Genomic DNA, 27,515 nt, shown 5'->3' with positions numbered 1-27,515 from the left:
AGTCGGGGGAGCCGCAAAAGCCTGAGGTATGGAGAAACGGACGGAGACACGAGCACGCGCGCCTGCGGGGAGGATGGAGCTGGAGAGGAAGGGGCGGCTGACGGCCTGGCCGGCGTTCACTGGCAGGAAGGAGATAAAGGCTCCGGATTGCGCTGAGCGCCGGCTCCGACTGCACTGAACCCCGTTCCGGGCGAAACCCTGGGAAGCCAGGCGCAGGCTGGGGGAATGAATCTGGGCTGTGGGGCGCAGGCACAGAGGAGCGGCGGAAGGCAGAGCTCCAGAGGCGCGCGCAGGAAGGGGCGCAAAGGACGGACTGTTGCCTGCGCCACTGAACTGCCCTAGCGGGAAGGAGACAAGGGCTCCGGACCGTGCTGAACCCCAGTTCCGACTGCACTGAACCCCAGTTCCGGGCGAAACCCTGGGAAGCCAGGCACATGCTGGGGGAATGAATTTGGCCTGTGGGGCAGAGGCACAGAGGAGCGGCGGCTCCAGAGGCGCACACGGGAGGGCGCGCAGAGGAGGGACTGTTGCCTGCGCCACTGAATGGCCCTGTTGGGAAGGAGACAAAGGCGCCAGACTGCGCTGAGACCCAGTTCCAACTACATTGAAACCCAGTTCCAGGCAGCGGGCGAAACTCCAGGGCGTGTTTCTCTCAGAGGTGTTTGCAAGGAATACAGAGGGACACAGACAAGGAGCCTCATGTCTCCTGCACAGCAACTCTTCCTATATAGACAAAGAGGGTCCTCATGGACAATTGGCCTGGAGGACAATTCCTCCTAGTGACACCAACAACAATCAAGACTTAACTGTAGATACTCACTCAGTTTCACAACTGCGCCGCCCCCGCAGGCCGCCCGGCCCGGGGCACTGGGGACGCCGCGGCGGCAGCGGCGCCCGGAGCCCGGCGGCCGCCCAGCGCCCATCCCCGCCGCGAGGCCCCCGCGCGCCTGGTTCCGCGGGCCGCGCGCCCCACACACCGGACGGAGGCCCGGGCGCCCTCTCCGTGCACCTCCCGGCGCCACTAGACCTCAGTAGAGTTGACTGAATTCAAGGGATTAAGAAGAACAAAATGGGGAATTCGAAAAAGATGACGGCGGAGGTGAAGGCTGATGTGTTGCCTCACATGGCAGTTTCGGAAATACAACTGGAACATGGACTAGTGAGGGTGGCGACTGCTGCTCGCGTCTCCCCAGACCGGGCGGCTGCTCCTCTCAGTCAGCACCGCAGCCGGGGCCATGGGCTCGTGGGCGCCGCAGCAGCTGCTGTGGCGGCGGCCGCGGACTCGGCGCAGCGGCTCTCTGTGAAGGAAGAGACCATCTTTCTGCAGGAGGGGCGCATTCGCGCCACCGACCTGGCCGAACTGCGCAGTGAGATCCTCGAGGCCCCGGAGGCCGCCAACACCGATTTGGAGGATTCTTAGGAGTTCTAATCTTACATTCAAGCCTTTTAAGCCATTTTGACAGAGGAGAATCAAGAAGGCGGCTAAGTTAAACAAAGGAACTGCGAACTCCACCGCGCACAGCAATTTCAGGGGCACGAATGGAGGACAGAGCCTCTGCCATCCAGAACTACAGGAGAGATGGCTGAATGGTAGATTTATAGCTAAGAGGGAAGAGGAAACCAGCGAAATCGGAGGGGATGAGGTGTGGAGGCGCGTGGGTCTGGTTGGTGGCGGGGGAAAGGGGCTTTTGTTCCAAACCTAGGGGAGATTAGCTCTCCATCACACTGAAATCCAGCTTCCGGGGACCCTTGGGAGACCCAGATGCCTGCGGGGAGAGGCGGGACTCTTGCGGAGGTGCCAAGCGCCCCTGGGTCTGGGGGAGGCCGCGCTCCCCTGGGTCCGAGTGAGGCCAGGGGTCCATAGATCCAGGTGAGGCCTCGCGCATCTAGGCCCGGGTGAGCCCAAGTGGCCCTGGGTCTGGGAGAGGCCAAACATCCCTGGGTCCAGGTGAGACCATGTGTCCCTGGATCGGGTGAGGCCTCGTGAACCTAGGCCCGGGTGAGCCCAAGTGGCCCTGGGTCTGGGAGAGGCCAAGCGTCCCTGGGTCCGGGTGAGACCATGTGTCCCTGGATCCGGGTGAGGCCTCGTGCACCTAGGCCCGGGTGAGCCCAAGTGGCCCTGGGTCTGGGAGAGGCCAAGCGTCCCTGGGTCCGGGTGAGACCATGTGTCCCTGGATACGGGTGAGGCCTCGTGCACCTAGGCCCGGGTGAGCCCAAGTGGCCCTGGGTCTGGGAGAGGCCAATCGTCCCTGGGTCCAGGTGAGACCATGTGTCCCTGGATCCAGATGAGGCCTCGTGCACCTAGGTCCGGGTGAGCCCAAGTGGCCCTGGGTCTGGGAGAGGCCAAGCGTCCCTGGGTCCGGGTGAGACCATGTGTCCCTGGATCCGGGTGAGGCCTCGAGCACCTAGGCCCGGGTGAGGCCACGTGCCCCTGGGTCTGGAAAAGACCAAGCGCCCCTGGGTCCAGGTGAGACCATGTGTCCCTGGATCCGGGTGAGGCCTCGTGCACCTAGGCCCGGGTGAGCCCAAGTGGCCCTGGGTCTGGGAGAGGCCAAGCGTCCCTGGGTACGGGTGAGACCATGCGTCCCTGGATCCGGATGAGGCCTCGTGCACCTAGGCCCGGGTGAGCCCAAGTGGCCCTGGGTCTGGGAGAGGCCAAGCGTCCCTGGGTCCGGGTGAGACCATGTGTCCCTGGATCCAGATGAGGCCTCGTGCACCTAGGCCCGGGGGAGCCCAAGTGGCCCTGGGTCTGGGAGAGGCCAAGCGTCCCTGGGTCCGGGTGCGACCATGTGTCCCTGGACCCGGATGAGGCCTCGTGCACCTAGGTCCGGGTGAGCCCAAGTGGCCCTGGGTCTGGGAGAGGCCAAGCGTCCCTGGGTCCGGGTGCGACCATGTGTCCCTGGATCCAGATGAGGCCTCGTGCACCTAGGTCCGGGTGAGCCCAAGTGGCCCTGGGTCTGGGAGAGGCCAAGCGTCCCTGTGTCCGGGTGAGACCATGTGTCCCTGGATCCGGGTGAGGCCTCGTGCACCTAGGCCCGGGTGAGCCCAAGTGGCCCTGGGTCTGGGAGAGGCCAAGCGTCCCTGGGTCCGGGTGAGACCATGTGTCCCTGGATCCGGGTGAGGCCTCGTGCACCTAGGCCCGGGTGAGCCCAAGTGGCCCTGGGTCTGGGAGAGGCCAAGCGTCCCTGGGTCCGGGTGCGACCATGTGTCCCTGGATCCAGATGAGGCCTCGTGCACCTAGGTCCGGGTGAGCCCAAGTGGCCCTGGGTCTGGGAGAGGCCAAGCGTCCCTGGGTCCGGGTGAGACCATGCGTCCCTGGATCCGGATGAGGCCTCGTGCACCTAGGCCCGGGTGAGCCCAAGTGGCCCTGGGTCTGGGAGAGGCCAAGCGTCCCTGGGTCCGGGTGAGACCATGTGTCCCTGGATCCGGGTGAGGCCTCGTGCACCTAGGCCCGGGTGAGCCCAAGTGGCCCTGGGTCTGGGAGAGGCCAAGCGTCCCTGGGTCCGGGTGAGACCATGTGTCCCTGGATCCGGATGAGGCCTCGTGCACCTAGGCCCGGGTGAGCCCAAGTGGCCCTGGGTCTGGGAGAGGCCAAGTGTCCCTGGGTCCGGGTGAGACCATGTGTCCCTGGATCCGGGTGAGGCCTCGTGCACCTAGGCCCGGGTGAGCCCAAGTGGCCCTGGGTCTAGGAGAGGCCAAGCGTCCCTGTGTCTGGGTGAGACCATGTGTCCCTGGATCCGGGTGAGGCCTCGTGCACCTAGGCCCGGGTGAGCCCAAGTGGCCCTGGGTCTGGGAGAGGCCAAGCGTCCCTGGGTCCGGGTGAGACCATGTGTCCCTGGATCCGGATGAGGCCTCGTGCACCTAGGCCCGGGTGAGCCCAAGTGGCCCTGGGTCTGGGAGAGGCCAAGCGTCCCTGGGTCCGGGTGCGACCATGTGTCCCTGGATCCGGATGAGGCCTCGTGCACCTAGGTCCGGGTGAGCCCAAGTGGCCCTGGGTCTGGGAGAGGCCAAGCGTCCCTGGGTCCGGGTGCGACCATGTGTCCCTGGATCCGGGTGAGGCCTCGTGCACCTAGGTCCGGGTGAGCCCAAGTGGCCCTGGGTCTGGGAGAGGCCAAGCGTCCCTGTGTCCGGGTGAGACCATGTGTCCCTGGATCCGGGTGAGGCCTCGTGCACCTAGGCCCGGGTGAGCCCAAGTGGCCCTGGGTCTGGGAGAGGCCAAGCGTCCCTGGGTCCGGGTGCGACCATGTGTCCCTGGATCCAGATGAGGCCTCGTGCACCTAGATCCGGGTGAGCCCAAGTGGCCCTGGGTCTGGGAGAGGCCAAGCGTCCCTGGGTCCGGGTGCGACCATGTGTCCCTGGATCCAGATGAGGCCTCGTGAACCTAGGTCCGGGTGAGCCCAAGTGGCCCTGGGTCTGGGAGAGGCCAAGCGTCCCTGGGTCCGGGTGAGACCATGTGTTCCTGGATCCAGATGAGGCCTCGTGCACCTAGGCCCGGGTGAGCCCAAGTGGCCCTGGGTCTGGGAGAGGCCAAGCGTCCCTGGGTCCGGGTGCGACCATGTGTCCCTGGATCCGGATGAGGCCTCGTGCACCTAGGCCCGGGTGAGCCCAAGTGGCCCTGGGTCTGTGAGAGGCCAAGCGTCCCTGGGTCCGGGTGAGACCATGTGTCCCTGGATCCAGATGAGGCCTCGTGCACCTAGGCCCGGGTGAGCCCAAGTGGCCCTGGGTCTGGGAGAGGCCAAGCGTCCCTGGGTCCGGGTGCGACCATGTGTCCCTGGATCCAGATGAGGCCTCATGCACCTAGGTCCGGGTGAGCCCAAGTGGCCCTGGTCTGGGAGAGGCCAAGCGTCCCTGGGTCCGGGTGCGACCATGTGTCCCTGGATCCAGATGAGGCCTCGTGCACCTAGGCCCGGGTGAGCCCAAGTGGCCCTGGGTCTGGGAGAGGCCAAGTGTCCCTGGGTCTGGGTGAAGCCAGAGCCTGGGTCCGGGTGAGGCCGTGTGCCCCTGGATCCATCCGGGTGAGGCTGGGTCCCAGGCCCGGGTGAGACCACGCGCCCCTTGGGTATGGGTGAGGCCACGTGCCCCTTAGTCCGGGTGACGCCGTGCCCCTGGGTTCGGCCGAGACCAAACCAGAGGGAGTCGGACCTCCGTTACCACCATTTGTCCACCATCCAGAGCTGGGGGGTCAGTGCTGACATGTACACATAAGGAACTACTGGACATTGAAATTGAGTCTCAAAAGAACTGTTGGTCCAGGGGGAAGCTCGCTACAGACTGATTCATTTGCCTGTCAGCATAACTATTATTGCTCGTCTCACATTCAGTGCTTATTAGTATATATCTAGTGACATATGATCTCGCTCATCTAGGGGAAATGATGAACAACATAGACTGAGGAACAAGAACAGAACCAGAAGCAAGGAGGCATCGATCGGACTATCGGGCCTCAGAGGGAGGATAGGGGAGGGTAGGGGGAGGGTGGGGGGGAGGGGGAGAGTTCAACCAAAGGACCTGTATGCATGCATATAAGCCTATCCAACGGTTAAGTTCAACAGGGGATTGGGGCATGCGTGGGGAGAGGGGTGGGATGGGAATGGGGGGATGAGGACAAATATGTGACACCTTAATCAATAAAGAAATTAAAAAAAAAAAAAAAAAAAAAAAAAAAAAGCCAATATTGCAATAAAGAGACTTTTCTATTACATTTTGAAAATGAAATGTATTTTGATGAACACTGCCTTTATACTTATTCAAAGTGTGTATACATTTTGGGGGGACACCCTGTATATAAATGTATCAAACCTACACATTATACACCTTAAACTTACACAATGTTATATGTTAGTCACATAATATAATAATAATAATAAGAAGAAGAAGAAGAAGAAGAATAAGAAGAAGAAGAAGAAGAAGAAGAAGAAGAAGCTCTAGAGAAACCTCTCATCTTCTTAGAGAAAATGTAAATAATCATGTATAGAATGTTAGCAGAAATATGAACAGTAAAAGTCATTTTGATGAGGTCTCTCTCAGACAGAAAGGAGAAACGTGTTATTGAAAATGGGAAGAAAAGTGATTCTTGGTATCAACTGGTAAAAATCCTTGCTGAATTGTATTTGTGTTCTAGTGTTTTGTGAAAGGCTGCACTTGCCAGCATGAAATTGGAGATTTAGCTGAGGAAATTCCTGTTAAATGTTGAAGGAGTGGCTTGATTCTTCCTGCGGGCTGATAGTAAAATGCAAGAAGAGAGACATTAAAGACAGAACTGTTAAGCAAAAGAACTCAGATTATAAAATTTTTGAAGATTCTTAGCCTGTCTACATTACAAAAAACTAGAACTAGAAAGTATGTTCCAAAGAGAACAGTTAGGGTGTGGCAAACTAACCATTTGCTAAGAAGATTAGTATGAGTATGAACCACAGACCAAATCAACTATCCCAGTAGGAAGTGAAGAAAATAGAAGAAATGAAAGAAGACTGTCAAACTTCTTGGAACCTATAAGACTACACTACCGATTCAGCTGTGAACACAATTTATTATTCAAGACAGGCTAAGAATGACCCTGAAAGTGATCCAATACACCTTAGAAGCTGCACTCCCAGCCCAGGCCCACAGTACACGGGGCTAGGGCTGTCTCCACCTTGGCTTCAAAGGAAAAGAGCTCTGCCCAACAAAGCCATGTGTTTGGGGATAACACCTTGGCTGCAACAAGCCAGAGGACAGCTACTCAGAGCTGCAAAGGCACAACTCTCATCTGGCAAAGCTATCAGGGCGCAACCACCCACCTAACAGAGTCACATAAGTGGGAAAACCACCTTCATAAGTCTGAAAGGCAAAGCATGAAGCCAAAGAGAATTATTCTTCGCTTTTGGTCAAGATGGTGGTGTAGGTAAATTCGTTGTGCAAATCCCCCGACAACCACATAGAAATTACAACTAAATTAAAGAACAAGCATCACCTAGAACTGCCTGAAATCTAGCTGAAGGGAAATCCTACAACTAAGGATATAAAAAAGAAGCCACTCTAGGACTGGCAGGAAGGCCGGAGATGCAGAACTGGCTGGTCCCACACCCACAGGTGGTAGATAAAAATAGGAAGGGATATCCAGGCTGCAGAAGTCCCACATGAGAAGCAAGGAGTCCCAGGCCCACACCAGGCCTCCCAGCCAGGGTCCCAGTGCCAGGAAGAGAAGTTCCCATATTTTTTGGCTGTGAAAACCAGCAGGGGGCCAAGGAGGGAGAGGATGCACCTGGAGTGCCCAGTTCAGGTGAATGGAGAGGCAATGCCACTGGACCCTACAGGAAATCTACTACCTTAGAACACTCAACCAAGCCTGGGAGACATAGCAGCTCTAGCTAATACATAAAAACAAACACAGAGAGGCTGCCAAAATCAGGAGACAAAGAAAAATGTCAAAAATGAAAGAACAGAATAAAACACCAGAAAGAACTAAACAAAATGGAGACAAGCAATCTACTAGATGCAGAGTTCAAAACACTGGTTATAAGGATGCTCAATTAACTTAGGGGAATAGAAGATAAACTCAGTGAGAACTTTAACAGCATAACAAAGGACATGGAAACCATAAAAAAAGAACTAGTCAGTAATGAAGGATACACTAACTGCAATAAAGAATAAATTATAAGGAATCAATGGTAGAGAAGATGAAGCTGAGATTCAAATCAGCAATTTGGAATACAAAGAAGCAAAAAACAACCAATGATGAGAAAAGCAAAAAAAAAAAAAAAAGGCTTTTTTTTTTTTTTTTTTTAAATGAGGCTAGTGTAAGGAGCCTCTGGGACAACTTCAAGCCTATCAACATTTGCATCATGAGGATATCAGAAGGAGAAGAAAGAGAGCAAGAAATGGAAAACCTATTAACCTTTTGCACTCGGATGTCGAGTGTGACTCGACACGGTTAGCATTAGAATAAAGGAATCGAGAAAAAAGCAAGCGAGTGCAAAGGGTTAAAAAAAAAAATGACAGAAAACTTCCCTAACCTGGTGAAGGAAATAGACATAAAAATCCAGGAAGCACAGAGTCCCAAACAAGATGAATCCAAAGAGCCCCACACCAAGACACATCATAATTAAAATGCAAAATGTTAAAGACCTACAAGGGAGTGCCCATATGAATGTCAGCTGATTTCTCAACAGAAACTTTGCAGGCCAGAAAAAGAGTGGCAAGAGATATTCAGAATGATGAAAAGCAAGGACCTATGACCAAGATTACTCTACCCAGCAAAGCTATCATTTAGAATCAAAGGACAGGTAAAGAGCGTCCCAGACAAGAAAAAGCTAAAGGAGTTCATCACCACAAACCAGAATTATACAAAATATTGAAGGGTCTTTTTTTTAAAAAAAAGGGGAAAAAAAGATAAAAAATGTAAACAATCAAATGGCAATAAATACATATCTACCAAAAGTTGAATAATAATAATAAAAAATGAACAAGCAGAAGAGAAACACTCATAGGTGAAGAAAACTTTCAGTTGCTAGATGGAAGGGTAGTTGGAGGGATGGATGAAAAAAGTAAAGGGATTAAGAAGTACAAATTGGTAGTTACAGAAGAGTCATGGGGAGGTAAACATAGGAAACATGGTCAATAATATTCTAACTAACTATGTACGGTGTCAGATGGGTCCAAGATTTATTGGGATGATCATTTAGCAAGTTATATAATGTCTAATCACTGGGCTGTACATCTGAAACTAATATAATATTATATGTCAACTATAATTGAAAAATACAAAATGAATTTTTAAAGAAGAGAATTATACTTGAACCAAGATAACCTTTAAAAAGGAGAACATAGTTGGTAGACGCAGAGTCCTGATTTAAAACTGGTAATCAAGGTAATATGATACTAGAATAAGATATATATGTATCAATAGAATATAATTGAGGGTGCAGAAATAAACATATGTATCTAAGATTTCAAAAGGATATCAAGAAAATTTAATGGGGAAGTAGTTTCTTCATTTAATGGTGTTGGGACAACTGACAGTCACACACAAAAGGAGGAAGGTGGACCCTTACATCAGATCATGTACAAAAATTAACTTAGAATAGATCAATGACCTAAATGTAAGGGATAAAACTATGGAAGTCTTTGGAGGAAACATAGGGATAAATCTTTGTGACCTTGGATTTGGCACTGGACTTTTAGATATGATACAAAAGCACAAGCAACACAGAAAAAATAGATAAACTGGACTTAATCAAAATTTTAAAACTTTATACTCAGAAGACAATATATCAAGAAGATGAAAGATCCTCTGAATGAAATAAAACACTTGAAAATAATATATGTGATCAAGGTCAAGTATCTAGAACAGCAATTTTCAACCTTTTCCATCTCATGGCACACATAAGCTAATTACTAAAATTATGCAGCACACCAAAAATACATTTTTTTGCCAATGTGACAAAATTAAGTAAAATTTTGATTAATTTATAAAATAAATAATAATAATTACCTACTTTTTTTGCTCCAAAGTGACTTCTAAAAATTTTTTTATTGATTGATTGAGTTTACAGAGAGGAATGAGAGTGAGAGAGAGACATCAATTTGTGTTCTGCTTTCTAATGCATTCATTGGTTGATTCTTGTATACGTCCCGACTATGCATTGAACCCACAACCTTGGTGTATTATGACAATGCTCTAACCCAGTAGTCGGCAAACTCATTAGTCAAATATCAACAGTACAACGATGGAAATTTCTTTTGAGAGCCAAATTTTTTTAACTTAAACTTCTTCTAACGCCACTTCTTCAAAATAGACTCGCCCAGGCCGTGGTATTTTGTGGAAGAGCTACACTCAAGGGGCCAAAGAGCTGCATGTGGCTTGCGAGCCGCAGTTTGCCGACCATGGCTCTAACCAACTGAGTTACACGGCCAGGGCCAAAGTGACTTTTTAAAATGTATGTAAGGAATTCTAGTACCAAGAATCAATGTTATCGGGTACAATCTCATTATGCTACATAATAACTCTATTATTATGACCTTTTTTTTTTTCCTTTCTTTTTGTTGTTGTCATTTTTTTCTTTGACAATCTAAGGGAAAAGAGGTTAGTGCCCCTGACTAAATAGTCAGGCATTGTGTGGTTTAAAAATTCTTGTGGCACTCTAGTTGAAAATTGCTGATCTAGAGTTATATAAACAGCTCTTATAATTAACAACCAAAAGACAACTCAATTTAAAAATGGGCAAAAACACTTGAATAGACATTTCTCTAAAGAAGATATACAAATGGCTAATACAATATGTGAAAATATGTTCAACATCATTAGTCATTAGGGAAATGCAAATCAAAGCCACAACAAGATACCACTTCACCCTTATTAGGATGAAGATTATATCTAAATCATCTATATCTTTATCTAATCTATATCTAATCTCCGTATGTCCATCTCTATAGCTATCTATCTATCTATTTTTAATTTATCTGTATTATTGAAAGTTATACAGATGTACCCTTTTTCCCCCATTGACCTCTTCTAGCCTCCCCTGCCCAGGCCTTCACCACACTATTGTCTGTGTCCATGGGTTAAGCATATATGCATACAAGTTCTTTGGTTAATCTCTTCCCACCCACCCACCCCCACCTTCCCTCTGAGATTTATTAGTATGTTCCATGTTTTCATGACTCTGCATCTATTTTGTTCATCAGTTTATTTTGTTCTTTAGATTCCACATATGAGCGAGATCCTGTGATACTTGTCTTTCTCTGAATGGCTTATTTCACTTAGCATAATACTCTCCAGGTCCCTCCATGCTGTCTCAAGGGTAAGAGATCCTTCTTTTTACTGCTGCACAGTATTCCATGGTGTAAATGTACCATAGCTTTTTTATCTACTCGTCTACTGATGGGCTGGCTATCTATATTTTTAATTCAAATGACAAGCACTGATGAGAATGTGAAGAAATTTGACTCTCATATATATAATCCTGGTGGGAAAGTAAGGTGTAGCCATTAGGAAAAGCATTTTGGTGGTTACTTAAAAATACAAGAAACTAGAAACACCAATCAGAAAGGATATATGCACCCCTATGTTCATAGCAGCACAATTTACCATAGCTAAGATTTGGATACAGCCTAAATGAAATAAGCCAGTCCGAGAAAGATAAATATCACAAGATCTCACTCATTTGTGCAATATAATGAACAATAGAAACTGATGAACAAAAACAGATCCAGAGACAGAGAAGCATTGATCAGACAGTCAACCCTCAGAGGAAAGGTAGCAGAGGGTGGGAGTAAGGGAGAGAAATCAACCAAAGGACTTGTATGCATGCATATAAGCCTGACCAATGGACACAGACAACAGGGGGGTGAGGGAATGAGTGGGGGGGGGGGGGTAATAGGGGAATAAGAACACATGTGTAACACCTCAATCAATAAAAAATAATAATAAAGAAAACCTCCTCCAAAATAAATAAATAAACATAGAATTATATGATTCAGAAATTCTACTGCTAGCTTTACACTGAAAAGAATTCAAAACAAGTACTAAAACAGATATTTGTACACCCAGTTTAATCTGCAGCATTATTCACAGTAGTCAAAAGATGGAAACTATCCAAGTATCATTAGCCTAGATCAGAGATTTTCAGCAGGTGTGCGGAAAGAATTTTTAAACCATGCAATGCCTGACTAGTCAGGGGCACTGACCTCTTTTCCCTTAGACTGTCAAAGTAAAAAATGACAACAGCCAAATACAACAGCCATCTGGTGTGAATGAATCAAAATTATCCCTATTTTTGTCAGATTGGCAAAAAATATATGTTTTGGTGTGCTGTGAAATTTTGGTAATTAGTTTATGTGTGCATGAGAAGAAAAAGGTTGAAAACTGCTGGCCTAGATGCATGGATCAACAAAACGTGGTATACAGATATAATGCAATACTATTCAGCCATGAAAAGAAATGAACTCCTGATATAGTCTACCAGATGGCTACATCTTGGAAACACTATACTAAGTGAAAGAGGCCAATCACAAAAAGACCACATGTTTATGTGAAAATGTACAGAATAGGCAAATCTATAGAAACAGAAAGTCAATTAATAGTTGCTTAGGGCTGGGGTGATTGGAGGTTGATAAGTAAAGGGGACAGAGTTTCTCTTTAAGTGGCAAATATGTTTTAAAATGGACTGTGGTTGCACTGCTCTGTGAATAGCTAATATACACTGCAATACTAAAACTGCCAACCTTTAGAACAAACATACCCCAAACACCTCCCTGACTCCACATGTACTCTCTCTCACAGCCTCCTCTGGGGAGGTGTTCACCTCTTAACGAATTGTTGATCCTCATTCCTTTCACTTCACTGTCACACTGTAAATCAACTCTATATGGTGCAGAAGTAAACACCACACTGTTAAATATTTACTATGGATAACCATAAAAGGAAGTTCAAGCAGTTGAATTAATAAATTCTGAGTGTGCCAACAGGCACTAGGATATAGAAGCACACAGGACAAGACCCCCTCTTCTCAAGTGAAAACAACGATGCAAAACAGCTAGGATACACATTTGTGTAAACATTTAAAAGTGATGAGCCAGAAAATACCTGCTTCTTGTTGGATTAATCAGAGGGAAGGGCTGTTCTTAGGAAGTGGTGTGTAAATTAAGATTCTCGCTACCAAGGATCCAGCCAGAAAAGATAAAAGGAAAGGTGACTCCAGCCAGAGGGGAAAGCAGGCGCAATGATGAAAATAGGTTGATACATTTGAGGAACTGCATGAAGTCCAGGGTGGCCGAATAATAGTGGACCAGGGAAGAAAGGGACAAGGTGAAGTCCCAGAGGTAATGAGACTGGTCAGGGACAGACTTGTAGGGGTGTGTAAGGCTAGGTGAGACGTTTCAACTTCCTTCTGCTCAATCCCTTAAGATTCTGTGCACATCTCTCCTGTTTCATTTAACCCTCTGTATCCACCCATATCTATCTGTGCTTCAGAAGAAGATGATATACTAAGATGAAAGAATCAACGGTAGAGAAGATGATACAGGAAGGGATATCCAGGCTGCAGAAGTCCCACGTGAGAAGCGAAGAGTATTTAGACTGTGCCTGTCCTAAAGAAAATGAGTTTCTTGATCACCTTCCTCTTTGGGGTATAACCAGTGTCTACCCAGAACCTCAACAGAATGAACAGGCCACATATATCGATTCTGTAATAAAGTAAAAAGCCTAAATCCTGCCAGAAAATTTGGATAAAGTTTAAGGGGAAGAAAGAGAAGTTATCTCTAAAGTTAGTTAGTGTACAAATGAAGGCCAGGCAAGTTTCATTTGAATTCCTCAGGCCAGTCTCGTTATTTCTACCATAGACTAAAGTTTCCCATATTGAAATCAGCTAAACTAAACATCTTCCAAACTTAATTAAACTCATCCCCAGAATTTGAAACATGAAACAGCCAGCAAAAAACAGCTTTTTCCTCTCTGATTCCTGTACAGTAATTCTAACAGGTTCTCTGTCTCAAGCCTACCCCTAAAGTATCCCAAGTCCTTGTGCACAATCGTGGTAGCTCCCTCACCTTCACCGCAGAGCTCTTATACACAGAAATAAAAGTGTTATCCTGTATAATGGCAGAATGACCGGTCGCTATGACGCACACTGACCACCAGGGGGAAGATGCTCAACGCAAGAGCTGCCCCCTGGTGATCAGTGTGCTCCCACAGGGGGAGCTCCGCTCAGCCAGAAGCCCTGAGCCAGGCTCACAGCTGGTGAGCACAGCAGTGGTGGCAGGAGCCTCTCCCGCCTCCACGGCAGTGCTAAGGATGTCCGAATGCCCACAGGAGGTGGGCCTAAGCTGTCAGTCAGACATCCCCCAAGGGCTCCCAGACTGTAAGAGGGCACAGGCGGGTCTGAGGGACGCCCCTCCCCCTGAGTGCACGAATTTTGTGCATCGGGCCTCTAGTTGGATTACAATCCCAATAATTGAAACAGGATGAAGTACTCTCTTTGAAATAACATATAATGACAGCACATGCTATCTTTATAAATGACATTTATTTCCTACTATACCTTCACATTTGCATGTTGGATTTTCTGTTTGAACTACAGGGGACTCTGCTACAGTTCTAATTGTAACATTATTATCCAGAAAGGCACACACTGACTCTAATATAGTTGAAACAAAGCAAGCCAAGTAACCATTTCAGAGTGTCAAACCATACAACTGTGCAAATATATAAAGCCTGTTTCTCTGGGAGGAAAATAAAAACACATTGTTTTCAGCTGGCTTACTGTGGCCTTGAGGCTTCCGCCTGGTCTGTCTGCAGTTTCTCTCCTCCTTCCACTTCCATTGTGCAGTAAACAATTCGATTGGGAGCGACTGACTTCAAACCTTGCACTTCCATTATGACAATCTAAAGGTAAGAAAAATGTTAAATGATATGTCAAGTTGACAACATTTAGCTATTGAGAGAGACCGTGGCATAAACAACTGGATAGATCAATTGAAAAAATTATCTCGTAATATAAATGGAATTTTGTCTTCCCAAGAATCCCTCTACTTACTATCCCTCTATTCATGTTAGGGATGGTAAAAAATCATGCTGAGCATCTGAAGAGGTATCTCCTGGCAACAATTAAAGTAATAAGGTTAAGTCCCTAAATATAACCCCCAGTGAATCAAGTGAGATTTAAACTCAGATCCTTAAACAATTACAGCAACTCTTTTTAAAGTAAAGCAAAATTACAAATGAAAAGTCAGTGCATTTGATAAAAGGAGTATACATTGAGTTTCACAGAAAGTGTTATAATATGTATTACTGGCAGACACTGTCACCATCAGACCAACTCATTGATGTCAAAATGTGACAGCATCAGAAATTTTCTATACTCACTCATTTCAGATGACATTATGAAAGAAAATGAAACTATTTAATTTTAACTATTATACAAGGTATTTATAAAAGAATTTTCTTTATGGCCATTTTATAACATTATCAAAATAATGAAAAATATAATGCCACTAAACATCTTAATACCAACTTGCAAAGGAAAAGGTAGTTTTCCACCCATTAAAGGCATACACTAGTTTAATGCATTGCACTGGGAAAGGGTGCAGACACTGATACTACATTATGGAGCTATAATTCCTGAGGGAAAGGGAAACTGTTTTTCAAGTTTGCTTTCTATCTATAATAATAAAAGGGTAATATGCTAATTAGACCAGACGTCTTCTGGACATCATTCCGGAAGTCATTCCGGACATCATTTGGGTCTTCCTTCCTCCGGGTCCTGGGTGCCTACGGCTGGCTGAAGAAGGGAAGCAGCCCAGGTCCCGGGTGCCTGCGGTGGCCCGAGGGAAGCCAGCCCGGGTCCCAGATGCCTGCCGGCAGCTGGAGGAGGGAAGCAGCCTGGGTCCAAGTGCCAGAGGGAAGCTGGTGCTGGCAGCCGGGGGAAGGAAGGCCTACTCTTGCATGAATTTTCGTGCATAGGGTCTCTGGTATTTTTATAAAAGGCTGCCAATCTTAAAAGATTCTTGCTAGATGTACACATAAAATATGATGATTTGCCACAGTTTTTTCCCGTCAAACTTGAATCATGAAGTTCCCTAAGTTCCCAAATTTTAATTTATAAAATACTAGAGGCCCAGTGCATGGAATTAGTGCATGGGGTATGTCCCTCAGCCCAGCCTGCACCCTCTCCAATCTGGGACCCCTGGTAGGATGACCGACTGCCCGGTAGGATCGGGCCTAAATGGGCCATTGGACATCCCTCTCACAATCCAGGACTGCTGGCTCCCAGCTGCTCGCCTTCCTGCCTTCCTGATTGCCCCTAACCGCTTCTGCCTGCCAGCCTGATCACCCCCTAACCACTCCCTTGCCAGCCTGATTGATGCCTAACTGCTCCCCTGCCAGCCTGATTGCCCCCAACTGCTCTCCCCTGCAGGCCTGGGTCCCCCCGCAACTGATCTTCCCTGCAGGCCCGGTCGCCCCCAACTTCCTTCCTCTGCCGGCCTGATCAAACCTAACTGCCCTCCCCTGCAGGCTTGATTCCTCCCAACTGCCCTCCCTTACAGGCCTGGTCCCTCCCAACAGTCCTCCCCTGCTGGCCTGATCGCCCACAACTGCTCTCCCTTGCAGGCCTGGTCCCTCCCAACTGCCCTCCCCTGCTGGCCATCTTGTGGCAGCCATCTTGTGTCCACATGGGGGCAGCAATCTTGTGTGTTGGAGTGATGGTCAATTTGCATATTACTCTTTTATTAGATAGGATACTCAATGGCATTTTTATATATGTACATTCATTTCCGTACTGACCTTATGCTGTATTTCTATACACAAGATTAATAACATTAATGCTATACAGCTACCAAAATCTTCACCAAAACACCCTCTATATCACTTATTTGATGACTCAATACTTGATTAAAGTCATAATACTTTTCACTGAGTTGTGAAATGAACCTTAAGACCAAGCTCTCAAAGAAACAAACCATCTTAAAATAACTGTTTTTCCTTTCAGCTCTGCTATAACAGAAGTGTCATGTTCATAAATACAAATGCATATTGCTTTGTTTTTTTCATAAAAATATATGGGAAACCATTCACAGAAAAATAAAGATCAAATTCAGGAGCACTTTCCTTCCTCAACCAAGCTTTTTGTCATTTTTTCACACTGAAATGCATCGCAACATGTGAATAAAAATAAGGACTTAAAACAGACTAAGAGAATTAATAGAGAATAGCTATTATCTTTCATAGCTGCTCTAATACTCAAGGAAGTTGGGGTAAAATACTAAATCCTGTTTAAGAAAAATAAACAAAAAATTTCTGTATTTTTAATAATCAAATTTACTACGTTAGTAATACTGAAACTCATTAGAAACCAAATAAAATAACCAGAAGCTAAGACAAATGAAATTTATAACCATATCAATTAACTTACCACCATGACTCTAAAGACTTCTTAATTCAATGATAAAAATTTTGGATGGTCACTTAAAATGTATGAAATAGGAGAATTGTATACCACAAGAGAAATCTAGAAATCTTGACGGCCTTAGTTCATGGTTGGGCATGAGACTGTTTGCACTGCATCTCTCTGTGATGCGTTTAACAGCCAGAGTGCACGAGAGAGGGAAGGAAGCATGTGCTTGACACTATTTCTGTCACCTCTGTTACAATTTGCTGTAAACAGGACCTCCTAAAACATCCAACTTGTGAAACCGCATCCGCCCCTCAAAACAATACTCCCATCTGTGCAGGGGATGTTTTATCCTGCAGAATTGCCACTTCCAAAGGATGTAACTTCTGTTATGAATCCATACACATAAACAAAACAACACAATTCTACAGATATAATTGCCAAAAGGATGAGAAGAAAAAAAGCCACACACAGCCAGTCTGAATCATTAATGATAAAGAAGACAGCCACGAATTAATTCTATGGACCATTAAATTAACCTAATTTAGGTAACTGTCTCAAACCAATTCCCAGGAAAACCTGATAATGGAACTACAGAAAATAAAACTGTTCTGTTTCATCTTCTCTTCCCTGATCTCTCTGTGACCGATTTAATAAGGATGAAATAGATCAAGTTATCCTAGAGGCAAAAGGAAGGGAGGCATATACAAAACATGGAACTAGAAAACATACTTCTGAGGAACATGTTGCCATAGTGTTACGGGGCACTCAGACACTTGTAGGTTGTGAGGAAATGAAGTGGGCAGGATGGTGAACAGGGGATATGTATCTCCAGATACAGAGGAAGTCCCAATGGAAATGCTCTGTGTGAACATCAACTATGTCCATGCCATGACCCAATTCCCCTTATAACATAACTTCAGAGATGAACATTTGCTTTCTTGGCTTTAATTATATGTAGTTTTAACATACCATTCTATGGCTTCCTGTTTTGTGGGTTAACTTATCTCTTGCGTTATTCTCTCTGAAGGCTTCATGCATGGCTAACTGATGCTTTTTGGTACCACCAAAGTCCCCAATTAAATAAATATTTATCAAGTCGAGTGTGTGCTAGGCACTTTTGTAGGCTCTTGCTATATGCTTCAACAAACAAAAAAGAAAAACCACCAAAAATATCTTACCTTCCTGCAACTTACATTCTAAGTAGAAAAAGTCAGGTAATGAAAACATATAACAAATGTCTAAATATGGTGATAAGAGCTGTGGCAAAAATTAAGTTAGGTAAGGGAAAAAGGTGTGGTGGGAGGAGGGAGGAGTGAGCAGCAATTGAAAAATAAAATTGGAAAAGTTTTTCAAATCTGCACGTATTCCTTAGACTCAGACTTCAGTTCTTAAACAAGACGCCTTTCTCCACTGGACCAACTCCAAACCCGAGTGATGTGTGAGGCCCTTTACCTGGATGAACTGCTTGCCTTTCAGAGTTTCTTGGGCGAAATCTGGGTTCTGAGGAGGAGGCTTGGAGAATGGGCTGGGATAATTACTCAGGTTAGCTAGGCCTGGGTCGCAGGGAGTCCTAAAGACAAGTGGTCTGCTCTTCATGTGGTTTCAGTTTATTACTAGACATGTAACTTCTACTTAAAATACTGTGGGCATCAGGGAATAGATCTGTATTGTGCTTTGGTAGGAAAATATCTGCCTCCAATAGATAGAGCAATAAAGAATATCAAAATAATTTTATAGCCCTAGCTGGTTTGGCTCAGAGCATAGCATAGAGTGTCAGCCTGCGAACTGAAGGGTCCCAGGTTCGATTCCAGTCAGGGGCACGTGCCCGGGTTGTGGGCTTGATCCCCAGTGGGGGACTTGCAGGAAGCAGCCGATTAATGATTCTCTCTCATCATTGATGTTTCTATCTCTCTTCCTCACCCTTCCTCTCTGAAATAAATAAAAATAAATTAAAAATAATAATTTTATGAATATGCAAGCTTCTTATACCATGCAGAATTAAGTTTTAACTTGTATTCCCTAAGACTATTTTATTGTTGTCTGAACAGACCCTATTTAACATAATGGCAATAAAGTTCAGAATAATAATTCTTAGTTTCACTTAAGCACCAACTCACAGCATCTGAGATTTTTAAACAGAGAAAATGTTTTGAACTGTTTTCAGTTCTGAGTGCTTATAGAAGTAATGGTAGATTTAGCCATTACAAAAATGATTTTCTTCACACATTATTTTTATCATTAATGAATTTAAATATCAAACTTGTAGAAAAAATTATGTTGTCATTAAATACAAAAACCTATAAAAGTGGGGGAAAGGGTGTTGGCACTTTACATTATAGAGAGTAGGAAACCTCAGGCAGGAATAAGAAGGAAGTCCACTATGTAGTTTCAAAGTAAACAACCTTAGGTTAAGAGGCTAAAAAGATTGAGAAGAAACCTAACACGCAGCAAAGCCACTTCTAAGTCATGAGGTAACCCCAGACTGTGTCCTACGTCAGAAGAAAACATCTTATTCCTACTCTGAAACCAAATTTAATCTATTAACCAACAAACATCATTAGCCTGGAAGTTAAGAACGTGAGAGGCAGCTGTTTTTCCCAAGCTTAAGTTTATCTTAGAGATATAGAAGCAGAGAAAAAAAATCAGAGATCTGATTTATTTATTTATTTATTTTTTTGGTCATAAAGTAAGCAAGCCAAGTGTAGGAATATTTCAAAAAAGAAATGTAAAACTGTGCCTACTAAAACTCCAGGGTACTTTTCTTTTCTTTTTTTTTTTTTTTTTGTCACTCAGCAAACTGAAATAGCAGCACTGGGACCCGGAGAGAGAATGTAACAATGTAAGCAAGGAGCGAGCTTTAATGTAATGTGTGAGAGAGCTATAAATTTCAGCTTGCTATTGCTAGGGTGTGTGTGTATTGTATATAAAGCACAGACATATATGTGAATCAGCCCAGATGCAGAGGTTGGCACGAAGAAATGTGACTGTGAGGACAGGCGGCTGTAATAGCCAGTCAGTGTCTGGTTTCCAGGGATTTGCGTGGAAGGGAAGAAACTGAAGTCTTGGAGGGCCCAGTGTTAAAGGCATGGCATTTGTTTCGGTTCTTTGTAATGCTGATGGTACCTCTAATGAAGCTGGGTGTTCTGGAGCAGAAGAGTTCTCCGCTTCTCGTCATCTACATGCATCCAACACTTACAGTACAGCTGCTTATGTGATCTGATTCTAAAAAGATGATCTCAAAGGGGAAGTAGGTTAAAAAAAAAAAAAGGCTAACTGAAAGCCTGAGATGAGTTCCCCAATATCAGAGAATGCAGTTATATGTTTAAATCCTGTTTCCACCCCAGTGTGCTTTGGTATTTCCTTTAACAATAAACTCACACTAGCCTAAGCTGACACAAGGTGACTGGCCTCAAAACGTTTAAAATACATACATATATATATATGTGTGTACATATATACATATATGTGTGTGTGTGTGTGTGTGTGTGTGTGTATAATGTATATTATTGATTTCAGAGAGGAAGGGAGAGGGAGAAAGAGATAGAAATATCAATGATGAGAGAGGATCACTGATTGGCTGCCTCCTGCACACCCCCTACTGGGGATTGAGCCCACAACCCTGGCATGTATGCCCCTGTCCGGAATCAAACCTAGGACCCTCCACTGAACCAAACCAGTTAGGGCAAAACGTTTATTATTTTACTAGAGGCCCAATGCAGAAAATTCATGCAAGAGTAGGCCTTCCTTCCCCCAGCTTCTCTCCAGCTGCCGGCAGGCACCTGGGACCCGGGCTTCCCTTATAGCCCCAGCTTCATCCAGAAGGACATCCAGTCTAATTAGCGTATTACCCTTTTATTATTATAGACTAAGAGGCCTGACTGAGTGGGGAATCCCTCAGCCCGGCCTGTACCCTCTCGCAGTCCGGGACCCCTCACTCCTTACCGCCCGTCTACTTGCTGCTCCTTACCACTCAGCTCGCTACTCCTTAATGCTTGGCTCACTGCTCCTTAGTGCTGCCATGGAGGTGGAAGAGGCTCTCGCCACCGCCGCTGTGCTCACCAGCCGTGAGCCCAGCTTCTGGCTGAGCGGCGCTCCCCCTGTGGGAGCGCACTGACCACCAGGGGGCAGCTCCTGCATTGAGCATCTGCCCCATGGTGGTCAGTGAGCATCATAGTGATTGGTCGTTCTGGGCGTTCCGCTGTAATGGTCGCTTAGGCTTTTATTATATAGACTAGAGGCCCGGTGCACGAAATTCGTGCAGGGGGGGTGTCCCTCAGCCCAGCCTGCACCCTCTCCAATCTGGGACCCCTCAAGGGATGTCCGACTGCCTCTTTAGGCCCAACCCTACGGGATTGGGCCTAAACAGACAGTTGGACATCCCTCTCACAATCCAGGACTGCTGGCTCCCAACTGCTCGCCTGCTTGCCTTCCTGATTGCCCCTAACCGCTTCTGCCTGCCAGCCTGATCAACCCATAACAATTCCCCTGCCAGCCTGATTGATGCCTAACTGCTCCCCTGCCAGCCTGTTTGCCCCTAACTGCCCTCCCCTGCAGGCCTGGTCCCCCCCAACTGCTCTCCCCTGCAGGCCTGGGTCGCCCCTAACTTCCCTCCTCTGCCGGCCTGGTCACCCCTAACTGCCCTCCCCTTCAGGCCTGATCGCCCACAACTGCCCTCCCTTGCAGGCCTGGGCCCCTCCCCCCAACTTCCCTCCCTTGCAGGCCATCTTGTGTCCACATGAGGGCAGCCATCTTTGATCACATAGGGGCAGCCATCTTGTGTGTTAGAGTGATGGTCAATTTGCATATTACTCTTTTATTATATAGGATTACTTAATTCCAATAGTGCTGCTTTATTTAAAAGACAGTTTACATCAATTTTATTCATAACCTGATGGTCTTGAAAATGAAGAATAATTTAATTTCTTCAATATATACCATACTGTTTAAATTTGAAAAGTTACCACAAAGGTCAGCAAAAACTATCTGCAGCCCCATTTACGCTGTCAGAGGCGAGCATGAGATAAGGCCACCTACCTCTAAGGTGAACGACAGCACCACGTCAGACTTGGACAGCTGAATCTCACTCTCATCTCCTATGTCCAAAAATGCAGAATTCTGGGAGCGTTTTAATTTCTGTAGTTTAAATTCTGGACCACCTTTCGAAACTGGAAGACTTTCCAAATTGGCCATTAGCAAATTCACTGAGGATCGCAACTCTTCTATATACATATTCTCCATTTCTTTTGTTACGAATTTGGGGAATTTTCTTTCCTTGAAAAGAATTTTTAAAATAACAATGTTACACAAGTCATATTTCCAGTTTATCATAAAACACATTTGGCATATATTGACTCTTAGAAATTGCAATACTAGACATAATGCATCTACTTTAGTCTGTAGGCTTTAAAAGCCTCAGGCTCTGGCGAATTTGATTATACCTAAAGGTACATGATAATACCCTACTAAGGATCATTATGGTACAAAATGAATAATATTATATACATTTCCACATTAACTTTATTCTTGATGAGGTATTTGCTTAAAGGATAAACAAACTCTGAAAATATACATGTAAGAAGTTTTCGTGAACAGATGAATCTTATTTAGCCACTGTTATCTTGGAAATTCTTGGGGTATCTGGCCTACGAGAACAATGTTCATTGTGCACTGCTTGCCTTTTAGGAAACAAATTTTTTAACAATATCTTTCTTCCTTACCACACATGTGCATTGTTTGGAGGTTATGCTTTTTATAAATAAGCATTCAAAGGTTAAAAAAATAATAATAAAGCCATGAAGGTCAGAATATTAAATTGCAATACAGTCATATTTCTAAAATTGCTTAATTTTCATGTTACAGAAATGTGTCACGATCCCTTATGTACAAAAATTCAGATTTTTAAGAAAGCCTTAGAAAATATTAAGTTAAAAGCAAAAAAACAAAAAAACAAAAAAAAACAACACAATTTATGATAAAAGCTCAAAGTGAAAAAGTAACAATATCAAAGTTAAAGATTCTATGTTTTCTGAACTACATGAGCATTGCCATTCAATCCTGCTACCTCTGCAATCAATTTGTTTCTTCCACTCACCTAAAAGCACATTCCAACTGTTGATATTTACATAAGATATTGAGAGAGATTGCCAAATTGTTCTTAGAGAAGATTATATACATTTATATTCCCACACACAGCAAATGAGGTTTCCTCACACTCTTAGCTCTGTCTTTAATCGTTGACAACGTGACCCTTAGCTCTTCTTTTAAAGGTAGTGGGTATAGAGCTTTAGAATGTCAAGTGCAGTGCAACATAACAATCACTGTACACAACTGGCTGGGGTGAGAGCAAAGCAGACATCTTTCAGATGATCGCCTAAATTTCCAGAAAACCGATGCCCTCACTATTGTTTCCTCTGGCATCATTCAAGACATAACCTAAGACCTGCCCCTCCGTATGACTGGACCACCTCCAGCGTGCGCTCATCAACCTGCTGCAGTCTCGGCCTCACCTGCACCAGTTCGTTCTCAGGATGGGAAGAACATCTGGTGTCACTTCTCAAATCAGTCCCAGACTCCCAGGCCACCTGTTCCGCTTTTCCCCCACATAAATTTCACATGTTTCTCTTAAAATAATTTACACATAATCAATATTAAACTGCATAGTATCACAGAATGATTAAAATTCTACATACATAATTAACTTCCCCAAGGAAGATTAAGTATCCTTTTAACATTCCTCTATAGTTTTAAGCAACATTCCAAAAGAGTAAGTTTGCCTCCACAGTAAAAAAATGTAAGTACACAGTTACAGAATACCTTGATTACCTTTGAGAAAAAAAAATAATTCTCTGGGATGGTTTTTCAGGACACACACCAGAAAAATAAAAAAGCAAAATAAGCCATAATAACTGAATTTTACATTTGCGGACCAATTTTATAAGCTGTCATAAAAAGCAACCAAAACTCAGAAATAGAGCAAAAAGCTGAAGGGACAGTTCCTTTCAATGCCATGTGCAAAGGCCATCCAAGGGTCATCTGAGGAAATGTGCTTACTTCAACGTTCTGTTTACTATTGATTAAAGTTCCCAGTGAAGTTACATGTTACCTTATAGAAATTTCTCTGAAACACATACAAACAATCTGTGTCTAGTGAGTAGAATAATGCAATGGTTATAATTTAAATCTTAGTTGGAAATTAATCACTTTTATATCTCTATTAATCTTATTCTACCTTTGTCCCCAAACACCCAGTTTTCAAACACCCTCCAGTTTGGACTAGTTTTAACATCTAACTAGTTTGCTTATTAATTATGCATTGAATGAAATCTTCATTGTATGTTCATTTTATATTTGTATAAGAGTCATAATTGTGCCTTTTAAAAATTATATTTTAGCAAAGCAAAAGGCAAATATATCACATGTTTGAAAGTTTGTATGTTCCATTTTTATTTTTCAAAATTTTGGGGTGTTATTTTATGGCAAATAGCATTGGAACGTGAAAAAAAAATCTATTCTTTTTTTATTTTATTGTTGACACTATTACAGATGTCCTCCATTCCCTCCCCCAAGCATTTGCCCACCTCCACCCAGCCCCACCAACATCTCCCCTGGTCTTCACTACATTGCTGTCTGTGTTTATATATATATCCCTCCCCCCTTTGGCTACTCTCTATTCTTATTTACCTTTAATTAAAAACATTTCATTCACTGTTATTTTTCAATGAGGAGACTGTTAGGAATCACTAAACTTGAATATTTTGTCAGCATTTACAAACTTTTCAGGAAATAGACTATACTAGAATATTTTTCTCTTTGAAAAAAAAAAGTGACAACTCTGTTTCAATGCTTTTAGGTTTACTGATAGTAATTCATCAACCTTATTTAACTTGCTTGTGTTGCCTACTTCTTGGAAATAGACCAATTATACATCAGACTAGTATACATGTTAAATGCGATCTTTTAAATTAAAACAGCATCAGAAATAGGGCTATTCTCTCGTTTAACTCTGAATCACCAAGTGTCTGCTATGTGTTCTACTCTAGGCCCTTAGGATGTAACCACGAAGAAACGGATAAAAAAATCATCGGTACTATGGAGCCTACATTTTACTGTTAGAAAACATATACCATAAATAAGATCATTTCAAAAGGTTGAAAGTGATCAGTGGGAGAAAAAGCCCAGACGGGAACATGGAGTGGAAAGGTGTTGTACATAGGGTGGCCAGGGAAGGACTCAATGAGGAGATGACCTTTAAGCATAAAAGTAGATAAAGGAGTAAGATAATGAATTTTACATGTCAACTTGGCTATGCCATGGTGCCATTGTTTGGCCAAACACTAGTCTAGATGATGCTGTGACGATAATTTTTAGATATGATTAGCATTTAAAATCAGTCGACTTTGAGTAAATCTGATTGCCCTCCCATATCTGGGTAGGCCTCATCCAATCAGTAGAACACCTTAAGAGCAAAGCAGCAATTCTGCCTCAATACTGTAATATCAAATCTTACCTGAATTTCTTGCCTGTTGGCCTGCCCTGCAGATTTTGACTTCAAGACTACAATATCAGCTCTTCCTTGAATTTCAAGCCTACTACATTGCCCTATAGCAGTGGTCGGCAAACTCATTAGTCAACAGAGCCAAATATCAACAAATTTCTTTTGAGAGCCAAATTTTTTAAACTTAAATTATATAGGTAGGTACATTGTTATTAACTTAATTAGAGTACTCCTAAGCTGGCCTTTGCTAAAAACTCAAGGGGCCAAAGAGCCGCATGTGGCTCGTGAGCCATGGTTTGCCGACCACTGCCCTATAGGTTTCGGACTTGCCAGCCTTACAACCATATGATCCCATTCCTATAAATCAAATCAAGTTAATTGAGTTAATATTTCTCTCAATATATATATTTATATAGACACACATATCCCTATGCATATATGTATATACCTGGTATATACATATATATATATAGTGTGTGCATATATATATGTGTGTATATGTGTGTGTATATACACCGAGTGGCCAGATTATTATGATCTCGGAATGCATAATAATCTGGCCACTCAGTGTGTGTGTGTGTGTGTTAGAGGCCTGGTGCATGAATTCGTGCATAGGTGGGGTCCGGCCAGCCTGGCCAGGGGGAGGGAACATGAGCGGTTGGCCGGCCTGCCTGCTGGTGAACTCCTGGTCGAGGGGACAATTTACATATTAGCCTTTTATTATATAGGATATATACTGAGTGGCCAGATTATTATGTGTTCAGAGATCATAATAATCTGGCCACTCAGTATATATGTATATGTATATGTATGTATATATATATATATATATATATATATATATATGTATATATGTATATATATAATTATGTCTATATATCTATTATGCATATATTTGTCCAGAGATAATCAATAAGAGATCATATACCTATATTGGTTCTGTATCTCTGGAGAACTCTGATTAATTCTGGGAGCAAAAGCATGTGAATGTTAGGGGGAAACCAGACCAAAGACCCTATGGCAGGAAGACCAAGAAGGCTGACACAGCTGGGGTGGACTGAGCAAAGGTGAGAGCTTAAAGGATGACAAGGTCAGAGAAGGACTTCGCAGGCCACTGTAGGAACTTACTATTTCATTCTTGGTGACATGGGGAGAGGTCTTTGTGCAGAGAATCACTGGCTGTCGGTTGGGAAGTAGAAAGTAGGAGCCTAGCCAAAGGACAGAATGGTTGTTCAGGTGAGACAATGGTAACTGGACCGGAGTGACAGGTGGAAAACAGTGACAACTGTTAAGTTCCAGAAATATTTTGAACACAGGTGCAAAGAGAGTTCCTAATAAATTTGGCATGAGGTGTGAGAAGAAGAAAGGAGTCAAAGATGATCCCTCATTTTTGGACTGAGTAACTGGAAATGTAGCACTGCCAATGACTGGCCTACTCTGACCACTTGCCTGAAAGTTATAACCGCCCTTCCTCTTTGTTGTATTTTCCAGATTATCAAATGATCACCTTCCACAATTCAGTTATAGCACCGGGGCTCTCCCAAATAAAATTTAACCTCCACCATGGCATGGCAGAAATATTTTTGTCTGGTTTTATCCTAAGACAACTACATTTGTCTAGATGCAATCCCAAGCACTTAAAACAGAGACTGGTAATTTTAATAGGTATTCAAAAAATATTTTGGCTCCAAAATTCAGGCTCCAAATGGTTGAATAATATGTCTAATGTTATATATCTAGGAACCAATAATGACAGATTTGACCACAGGTCTTTCTGGCCCTATCCACATTTTTTCTCCTACTTCCTAATTATACCTTGGCTGAAATATTAAGATCAATATTTCTATCTCTCGAAACAGAAATTTCTGCCCTGTGGTTTTATTATATTGTGTTCTTGAGCAGTGTGGTGGAAGATGTGACTGATTGTGAACTACTAACTATTAATACACACTTCCAGATTTATCAGACTGAAGAGTCAGCCGGGTCTCAGAGAGATGGCCAGGCTCTGGAGTCAAAAGACAAAGGTTTGAGGCCTGCCTCCACCACTTACTTGTTACAGAATCTGGGTGAAGTCAATCATCTTGCCTAAGCCTCGATCTCCTTGTCTATAAAATAAATTCATTATATCATCTACCTTTGATAGGGTGAAC

General features: G+C 44.4%; 1 protein-coding gene across 1 annotated transcript in view; it reads right to left on the bottom strand.

The window, feature by feature from the left end:
* Nucleotides 1–27,515, bottom strand: part of CADPS2 (calcium dependent secretion activator 2) — a 486,663-nt gene that overhangs the window by 281,310 nt on the left and 177,838 nt on the right. The window contains exons 5-6 of the mRNA XM_054725984.1: nt 21,906–22,142; nt 14,241–14,362 (exon numbers count right to left, since the gene is read on the bottom strand). Of these exons, the coding sequence (XP_054581959.1) occupies nt 14,241–14,362; nt 21,906–22,142 (359 nt within the window). The remainder of the gene's footprint in view (nt 1–14,240; nt 14,363–21,905; nt 22,143–27,515) is intronic.

The sequence above is a fragment of the Eptesicus fuscus genome, chromosome 14 (assembly GCF_027574615.1).
Source record: "Eptesicus fuscus isolate TK198812 chromosome 14, DD_ASM_mEF_20220401, whole genome shotgun sequence".
Taxonomy (NCBI): Eukaryota; Metazoa; Chordata; class Mammalia; order Chiroptera; family Vespertilionidae; genus Eptesicus; species Eptesicus fuscus.
This window is presented reverse-complemented; position numbering and strand designations above follow the sequence as displayed.